We start from the raw sequence: 9,236 nt of genomic DNA, 5'->3' as shown, positions 1-9,236 counted from the left end.
GAGACACAATAAGAAAAGGGCCCTATTTGAAATAAATGTGCATGACTGTAGTCCTTAAATAAGGATAATTGTTCGACAATTTCCAAAGTATAAACTAGATAGTAAACTATTATCAGTGCTATCAGACTTAATTGAGAAAAAATAACCATGCTTTGAGGGAAGTAAGAAAATCATGGAATTTGATACAAATTTGAAATATCATATTCCTTGAATGTGAATGATAACTATTTGACAGATCCAACTAATAAATAAGATATTAGAATCTTATCAACTAATATTTACCTTGCTTTTGTACACTGATGCTTCAGCTTGTGTGCCTCCATTTTTTATATACAACAAAAAAAGTAGATATGAACATAAACGAATACCTCTGCAAAAATAGATACAATCTTCGTAAGATACTGACTGTTATGACCCCAAAACTCCCTAGCAGACCTGATTGTTATGGCCCAAAAACCCCTATCAGACCTGACTATTACGGCGCAACCCCCCCCCCCCCCTATCAGACATGTCTAGGCATCATACCAACAAAGTATGAGAAAAAAATACCAACATCTAGATAATCCAGTGTTGATTACCAGTTTTGGGTTGCCGATTCTCAAATGCGTGCACCAAACCAAATAACTAAATGCTAAATAGTCTACCATACCATGACCAACAATGACTCAACGACACCTCCATGATAGCCTGCTAACTAAAGGCACACTGATTTTTAAATACAATAACCTACAGTTTAGCAAAACAAATGCTAAATCTTCTGGTTGTTCCTCCTTGCTCCACCAGCAGTAACTGAGGATCAGTGAGAGCAAGAATAAAGAATGCCAACAAAAGAGAAAGCAAACTAATTTGGACACTTTGTTAATTAAGCCATTCAACAAGATGAAAGTTTACTCCTCATTTCCTTCAGTCCAAATATCATGTTTGAAAACGCAAAAAAAAATACAATATACCTTGATCTTGTTGATCACATACTATTTCTATGATTTTTCCACCGGTTCTCACAGTGAGGACTATTTGGCAAGGAAGCTGCAACTTCTAACCAGTAGTGAGTGCACTGAGAGGGACTTACAGAATCAGCATTCCATTTAATAGAGTGAAGTTTTTATTGCTCAAGAATACTTCTGTAGTGATGTGAAGGAAAATAATATGTAATCCTAAAAAGGGGAAATAATGCGGTGTGCGTTCAGTCTACCAAACCGATGCAATATGATGCCATTTGGACAGAAAAATATCAGATCAACTACAAGGATACATCTGTGCGACATTGATAACTGCTCCAAATACTCACAACATTGCCATCAACCCAACTCGAGGGTTCTTTTTTACCAGATACTCCTGAAATATTAGTGATAAAATTGAGTGTCAACAAGAAACAAGTGTCAAGTAATTCTGAGATGCAAGTAGAACAAAGTAAACTGAAATCTATAGGGTCGCCTCTGTACAGGACACGCCTCACCTGCCTGGCTGCCTCGATGCCTGCTCGTGCCGACCACCATGGCAGCATGGATACTCTTCTTGACAACCAATGAAGGCAGAAGGACCTCGTCAGAGAACATACGCTTCCAGCCCCGATCACCGCAATCAACGACAGTGCAAACCGGCATATCTACAAACATGTCGAATGCAGAACACATTCACGACAATGAGCCAATCTTCTTGCGGCAGGCAACCGAATAAAATGGAGAGAAGGGGAGAGGAAGAAGGCGCACCTCTGAGATATCCTCCTCTGCTCTGGAGAGGCAAGGAGAAGAGCATGCGAGAACAAGGAGGGCCGCAAGAATCGTCGGCCCATCGTGCCGCTGTACTGCCTCCTCTTCAATCCGTCTGTGCAGATAAAGGGAAGAAAATGGCTTATCAAAGTTGCAGCCATCATTCTGCCGTGCCTCGGCCGATGCGGAGGCTGGTGGAGAAGGTGCTGGACCCGTGCCTGGTGCAAACGGGCACTAAAGAGAGGCGCCAAGGACGACGAGGGGGAAGACGCACCGGCGAGGGGATGGGGGAAGCAAGAGGCAGCAGCACGAGAACTCGATAGGGTTTCTACCGCATGGTCACGGCCTCTTTTTCTTCTCCCAATCTTTTTTCCTCATCAGCAGAGCCAGCTGCATTTTGACACGTGGCAAAGGGGGGGGGTGCGCATCGCCGCATTGAGAAGGCTTTAGGCCCAAACAATCCTGAAACCATTGTGACAGTGGCCCCACGGAAGTTCGGCCCAAACTGTCCTGGAACCATAGTGTCAGTGCCACGCAAATAGCGACATTGTGTATTTACGTTGCAACTGAATGTATGGTTATAGGAAAGTCCCGATTCTGATGATGATTAATTATGTCATCGTGCAGAACAGAAATTCCACTGCACTGAATGAAGAGACTAACATCATAAAAAGGCAGCACAAAAGATGGCCACAAACAGATGAAAATATAGGGAAAAATCCACACAGCAAAGGAAATGAAAAAGGCAAACAAAAACAGAAGAGAGTAGCACCACAGGAGGCAAAACACTAGGTATAACATATTATAATAGAATCCTTGCATTGCATCATGGCCGACCCAACCATAGGGAGAACAGCCCATATTACAGACAAAAATGTTACTAGTCCACTAGGACAACGATACTGGTATCCAACACCAAATAGTCTTAAGGAAACACAGGGCTAAACGTCCGAGACACAACTTTTTTTTTTCTTGACCTGGAGACACAACTTGTTGCTGCAGAGTAGTTTGGGCTCTTCTCTAATCGTCAAATGTTGTCTTCTTTCCTGAGAAGACAAAGAAAATGAATGAGAACAGAGTTCCTCGCTGTAGAAAATACTGTCATACAACACAACATATGATATCTTACCCGCGCTAGCAGTCCCAGCGCTCTGCCTGCCAAAGCCTCTTCCTCCTCCTCTTCTACCTCCATCACGGCCACCAGATCGGTCAAACCTGCCACCACCGCGGCCACCAGATCGGCCAAACCTGCCACCACCATCACGGCCACCAGATCGGCCAAACCTGCCACCAGAACGTCCACCATCTCTACCTCCAGAACGACCACCACCACCACCGAAGTCACCCTTAGGCTTTGCCTCAGCCACATACAGATTGTAACCTCCAAGGTCAGACCCACTTAGCTCAAGTGCTTTGTTGAAGGAACTCTCATCGCCAAAATCCATGTATGCTATACTGCAAATTCACAAAAAATAAACAAAATACTACTAAAATTCCAGAAAGCATCAGGAATAGATCATTCCAAGTTGTTTGTTGAATCCACATCTAATTTTGAATGGTTAATTCACAAAAAATAAACCAAGTACTATTAAAATTCCAGAAAGCTTCAAGAGTATTTTATTCCAAGTTCTTTGCTTAATCCACATCTAGTTTTGAATGGTTAAACATAACACTTTTATAAGTTTAGCTAAATTACCCTCTGCATTCACCAGTCTCATAATCCACCGGAACTGACAGACGCGTGACCTCTCCACACTTGGAGAAATGTTCTTTTAGAGCAAAGTTGATCTAAAATTCACAATGGGAAACAAATGATTAGATAAGGTTCTCAATACAATGGGTGCAAGGGAGAGGGTGAACCAAAACAAACAAGAAATTACATCATCCCGCTGTTGAGAAGTATCAAAACCCTTGACAAATACAGAAAGGCTGGGACCTCCACTTGGCTTGCCAAAAGATCCACCATCCCTGTGGTCGACAAGAATTAGCAAAATACAGATAAATAACCTGTAGAGAAACTATCCTAGATGTTAGACCTTTAAATTCACATTACCTGGTGCGAGGAGCACTTGCGCCTCTTTCAGCAGCAATGTCAAGCCTCACAGCACGACCATTAAAATCTTGTCCATTCATCTCATTAAGTGCCTGAAAGAAAGAAAAAATACTTGTTCTAGTAGCTGAAGTATTATACCAATGCTGCCACGGATTGAACTAAAGCAGCAAATATAAAAATCAAATAATTACTTGAAGAACTGACTAGATTGAAGTGAAAAGACATTATTAACCTCACAGAAACTAAAAGTGAAGACAAATAGAACAGAAACATTTACCTTCTCAGCACCTTCAGCAGTAGCAAACTCAACATGACCAAATCCCTTAGGATGGCCATCTTCATGGACACCCAGACGAACATCAACAACCTCAGCAATATCAGCAAAAAATTGCTTCCTACGAACAGAAAGGGGAAACAATTCTTAATATTCAAATAAGCTAAAAATAATTTCTTCTGCTAGGGGAACTTACACTTGCTCAAAATCAGCACCAAATGGAATGTTCCCCATAAAGAGGGTCTTAGACCCCCCTGATGCCTGACCTTGGTTGCTAGCAGGAGTTTTAGGCTGTAATAAAAAAATCATATAACATACCACTATATCTATGAAAAGCTAAGTATCAAGATCAGGTGCAGATTTTAAACCTCAGCCTTCTGGGATTTTGTAGCAGTTGGCACTTCCTGTAGAGTGGCAAAACAAAAGTCATTTGACAATCATTCCAATTGAGAAGGAAACTCACAAGGGTAGATTAAGATACGTATGACTATGAGAACCAACCTTCTTAGGAGTCTTAGCAGATTTGTCGTCTTCATCACTGTCATCGCTGCTGTCTTCCTCAGAGTCACTGCTCTCGGCTGCCTTGGCTGCCTGCTATGGGAATTACCACAAGTCTTAGTTAACAACAGCTCATTGTCAAACAAAAGGCTCGCCCACATCCGATAAAGACAGAAATCCATATTACCTTTTTAGGCTCATCATCAGAGCTTTCTTCTGAACTCTCATCATCACTGCTACTATCCTTTTTGGCAGACTTGGGGGCAACCTTCACAGCATCCTGTGTATCAAAGACAAACATGTAAATGATAATCTTCGAAAGAAGCAAAGGGAAGTCAAACATAAATAGGACAACCAGCCGCAGAACCTTCTGCTTCTTCTGGGGTGGCTCTTCCTCACTATCACTGTCTGAGGAATCACTTGAATCATCTTTCCTTTTAGCAGCAGGAGTCACCTTGGCAGCTGGGGCAGCTTTCTTAGATTTATCCTACATGTTGAGAGGAAACATTAATAAAATTCTATGAAGCAACAATTTGAGGCTATGAGAACATAGTTTCAGCGGTACCTCATCCTCAGATTCACTCTCAGACTCAGAACTGTCAGAAGAAACAGCCTTCTTGGCAGCAACAGCAGGAGCCTTGGCCTTGGCAGGCTCAGCCTAAGAACATTGAAACACTTCAGTACTAACTAAAGCACAGAGAGAATCAACTAACAAAGTAAACCTGAACTGACCTCCTCTGATTCATCATCAGAGTCGCTCTCAGAGCTGTCAGACTCCTCCTTTGCTGGTGCTTTCTTTACTGGAGCAGGTTTCTGAAAAATGTAGAACACAGTTAAGTGAGGTAGAAACACTATGACAGTGTACAGAGAGACTTGACATGTCACATATTTCACAGAAGCTACTGATAAAGTTACTAATATGGAAAGGCCAAAAAAATTTTAGATATGCAAATGATGGAATTTATTGTTTCATGAACAGACACAAAACTACACTGCGAAATACATCCTGATAATACAAGTGAAAATAACTAAGAGCATCAAAGCAAAACAAAAAAAAAGTGAAACATTTACCTCATCCTCATCAGACTCATCCTCGGAACTGGAGGAGCTGCTCTCCTGCTTGGCTTTCTTGGAACCATTGCTGACAGCTGAGGCCACAGGCTTAGCAGAAGGCTTCTTTGCAGGTTCCTTAATAGACAGGAGAAGTAGATAATTAGCACCTCGTCAAATGAGGATAAAACTGAATCAGATTAGTGACGTTCTACCTCGTCAGAGGACTCATCGCTGCTGTCATCAGAAGACTCCTGTTTGACAGGCTTGGCAGTCTTCTTCGGCTGGACCTTGACCTGCAAAGATTTATTAAGCATAAGTGAACGAACATATATAACCCACGTCATAACATGGTTGTATTAGCCAGAAAACAAAATCTTAATAGTATCTACGGAGCAGTGATAGGTGTAATATTTCTCTACAGCTGAGAGATTAGTCTGGCTACAGACAAAACAATAGCTTCCATATGATTACTTATTTAATATGATTTTCAGATTGGTCACCTGATGTTAAACACTTATTTTTGCTCTGCGCCTAAGAGCCGTCGAGAAATTAGTACTAAACGCACCAATCATCAGTTTATTTTATATTCAAAAAAATAGAAATTAGTCCAGAAATTAGAGCTACACAAAACGGTGCTTACCAAAGAGGAGTAGCCAAACCAATACACATGAATGAACAGAGTATACATAGCAAACATGAAAAGGGGGAAAAACGGCGACAGGTGCAATACCTCTTCCTCGGACTCGGACGAGTCCTCCTCGGAGCTGCTGCTCTCGGCCTTCTTGGGCGGCGGCTGCTTCTTGGCCTTCTTGGCGTCCTCCTTGGGCACGGGCACGGCCTTGGCCGGCGCAGCCTTCTGCTTCTTGCCGGCGACGGCCTTCTCGATCTCGTCCTCCGCTTCGCGCTTCTTGCCGGCCTTCCCCTTGGGGACGACGGCCGCCGGTGCGACAACGGCGGGAGCCGCGGACTTCTTGCTGGACTTGCCCATGGATCGCTGGCGGCGTGGAGGCGAGGAGGTGGGGGTGGGGAATGGAGGAACCCTAATCGCTAGGGTTTTAGAGAGGGTTTGCGAGAGGAGGCGGCGGAGGTCTTTTATAGCATCGGGTGCGATGCTAGGTTCGGCGTTTTGCTGGGCTTTTGTGGTCCTTTCTGGGCTTTCTATGACTGGGCCTTTGTACGTACCGATTGGGCACAACCCGTCTCCCCAACGGACCAATTGGGTAGGAATAGCCCACGAGCCCTTATTTTCCGCTCCTATTATCCTGGTTATCCTTTCATAGCATGAACAATTGCCTTCTAATAATCCGATCTATGGTGAGGCATATGTTTTTCATGGTTTCATTTTGCTCGATTGTGCCATATGTGGTTTTCAGGGTGCATGCTATATCCACAAAAGTAACCGGTTCTCTTCCACATGCTATATCCACAATAGAAACTAGTTCTCTTCCACATGCTATATCCACAAGAGAAACTATTCTTCTTCTCTTGTCTTCTTTAGTTAGAATTGTTATCACCTTCTTGATGGTTTGCGAGTACAATTTCAATGTACTCACGGCTTTGTCCCTGACTATTTACTTGGCCAGACTTGGAGAAATTCGATAAATGAAGAAGAATTGGACAACGTCTATGCAAGCTAGAAACGTTCTCCCAGTCAGTTGCATGTAGGGTTATGGCAGATGACTTGGGCTCTGCGCTGATGAAGTGATTCCGCTACTCTGATGATTTAGTTAGGCCCTTCGAGGCTATTATGTAAAGGTTGGTCATGTGACCTTATTGTAATTTTCTTATTCCGTTTTGTAATGGATGATGTAATTCTAATATCAGTTCGGTTATGTGTTCATGGCGCACTGATCATGGGATCGTGAACTGTATACATAACAGGGTATTTCAGACAGCTAGTCCGGGGTCCCGACACACATCTCACCAATCCCCCTACATCTCGCACGCCAATGGAATCTACTCACACATGATAGGACAATAACATAATGATATCTTAACAAAGTAAATGGAGTTCATCTTGATATTACCGTAGCAAGCCACAATAGTTGAATATCAAATCAAATACAAACCAAGATGGAATAGAGGTTTCAATCCCTAATCTTACTATTAGAGAAGGAGAGGATCTTGTGAGGATTTCGAAGAGGAATGAAGAGCAGATGGTTCATGAAGATGAAGTCCAGGGATAAATAGCCAACCAAGGCAAGCCACCTCTTGATGCATACCTTACACATATTGTCTTACTCTTGCATTACTACCAGTTTTATAAATTGCATGTCTTGCTATTTATTTATGTGAGTGGTTATGCCACTTGGAGTTTTAATATTCCACTCTTGCGGGTGATGTCCTCGTTGATACCTACTGGAACACTCCATTAGTGATATGGTGATTAACACCTTATCTTCCCCTCATCGTCGCTTTTCAAATAAACCTGGACTATAGGTTGGGAGCCCTTTGAAAAAGATGTTTTATGAAAAGGGTTTCACGAAAGGAAGTTCTTCGAAAACCTTGGAACAGGGCAACCCTTCCCAAGTGTGAGTTTTTGAAGAAAAAAAAGTGTTTGCAAAGGAAATTGCTGGAGGCAAGTGGAGATAAAAGTGTTTTCAAAAAACTTCAGTGCCTTAGGTACTTAACCTGACTAATTTGACAGTGCAACCACATTACCCCAACATGGGCACGAAGCTTAGCGTAGTAGTTTGTCTCGCCTTAGTATGGGTCCTGCAAGTGTAAGGGATAGTCCGAGCATGGATGATGTCTACGGGTGCTTCTATTCTTGTAGACAGTGTTGGGCCTCCAAGAGCAGAGGTTTGTAGAACAGCAGCAAGTTTCCCTTAAGTGGATCACCCAAGGTTTATCGAACTCAGGGAGATCTTGTGAGCTGCCTAACATGATTAAGATCATCTATCTGTAATGCTATATGTTGTGTTTGTTGGGATCCGATGGATAGAGAATATTATGTTATGTTGATTATCAATCTATTACCTATGTGTTGTTTATGATCTTGCATTCTCTCCGTTATTAGTAGAGGCTCGGCCAAGTTTTTACTCTTAACTCCAAGAGGGAGTATTTATGCTCGATAGTGGGTTCATGCCTCCATTAAATCTCGGGACGGTGACGATGAAAGTTCTAAGGTTGTGGATGTGCTCGTTGCCAATAGGGATGAAACATTGATGCTATGTCCGAGGATGTAGTTATTGATTACATTACGCACCATACTTAATGCAATTGTCTGTTGTTTGCAACTTAATACTGGAAGGGGTTCGGATGATAACCTGAAGGTGGACTTTTTAGGCATAGATGCATGCTGGATAGCGGTCTATGTGCTTTGTCGTAATGCCCAATTAAATCTCACTATACACATCATATCATGTATGTGCATGGTCATGCCCTCTCTATTTGTCAATTGCCCAACTGTAATTTGTTCACCCAACATGCTATTTATCTTATGGGAGAGACACCTCTAGTGAACTGTGGACCCCGATCCATTCTTTTACATCGAATACAATCTACTACAATACTTGTTCTACTGTTTTCTGCAAACAATCATCATCCACGCTATACATCTAATCTTTTGTTACAGCAAGCCGGTGAGATTGACAACCTCACTGTTACGTTGGGGCAAAGTACTTTGGTTGTGTTGTGCAGGTTCCAC

At 42.5% G+C, this 9,236-nt stretch overlaps 1 protein-coding gene across 2 annotated transcripts; it reads right to left on the bottom strand.

Annotated features, from left to right (window-relative positions):
- Positions 1 to 2,509: 2,509 nt before the first annotated feature.
- Positions 2,510 to 6,624, bottom strand: LOC124661561 (nucleolin 1-like). 2 transcript variants are annotated; one of them, XM_047199422.1, is made up of 16 exons: positions 6,318 to 6,624; positions 5,800 to 5,880; positions 5,606 to 5,722; positions 5,267 to 5,347; positions 5,100 to 5,192; positions 4,902 to 5,021; positions 4,722 to 4,814; positions 4,538 to 4,630; positions 4,405 to 4,440; positions 4,233 to 4,327; positions 4,040 to 4,157; positions 3,763 to 3,854; positions 3,590 to 3,677; positions 3,406 to 3,497; positions 2,839 to 3,164; positions 2,510 to 2,755 (listed from the first exon to the last, which is right to left on the bottom strand). In XM_047199422.1, exons 1-16 carry the CDS (start codon positions 6,573 to 6,575, stop codon positions 2,730 to 2,732), a joined length of 1,809 nt encoding a protein of 602 aa, XP_047055378.1. In that variant the 5' UTR covers positions 6,576 to 6,624; the 3' UTR covers positions 2,510 to 2,729. The 2 variants fall into 2 exon arrangements, with proteins under 2 accessions (XP_047055378.1, XP_047055379.1); XM_047199423.1 differs by having other exon boundaries at positions 4,538 to 4,627; positions 6,318 to 6,623.
- Positions 6,625 to 9,236: the final 2,612 nt, after the last annotated feature.

This window comes from Lolium rigidum, chromosome 6 (genome assembly GCF_022539505.1).
Source record: "Lolium rigidum isolate FL_2022 chromosome 6, APGP_CSIRO_Lrig_0.1, whole genome shotgun sequence".
In the NCBI taxonomy this organism is placed as follows: domain Eukaryota; kingdom Viridiplantae; phylum Streptophyta; class Magnoliopsida; order Poales; family Poaceae; genus Lolium; species Lolium rigidum.
Note: the sequence above shows the minus strand (reverse complement) of the source record. Positions and strands in the feature narration are given on the sequence as shown.

Excerpts from the sequence above, each read along its gene's own strand:
- LOC124661561 (XM_047199422.1), bottom strand. The coding sequence starts at position 6,575 with ATGGGCAAGTCCAGCAAGAAGTCCGCGGCTCCCGCCGTTGTCGCACCG. Across the intron at positions 5,348-5,605 it reads ATGAGTCTGATGAGGATGAG|AAACCTGCTCCAGTAAAGAA; the intron begins GTAAATGTTTCA and ends TACATTTTTCAG. Across the intron at positions 2,756-2,838 it reads CGCTGGGACTGCTAGCGCGG|GAAAGAAGACAACATTTGAC; the intron begins GTAAGATATCAT and ends TTGTCTTCTCAG.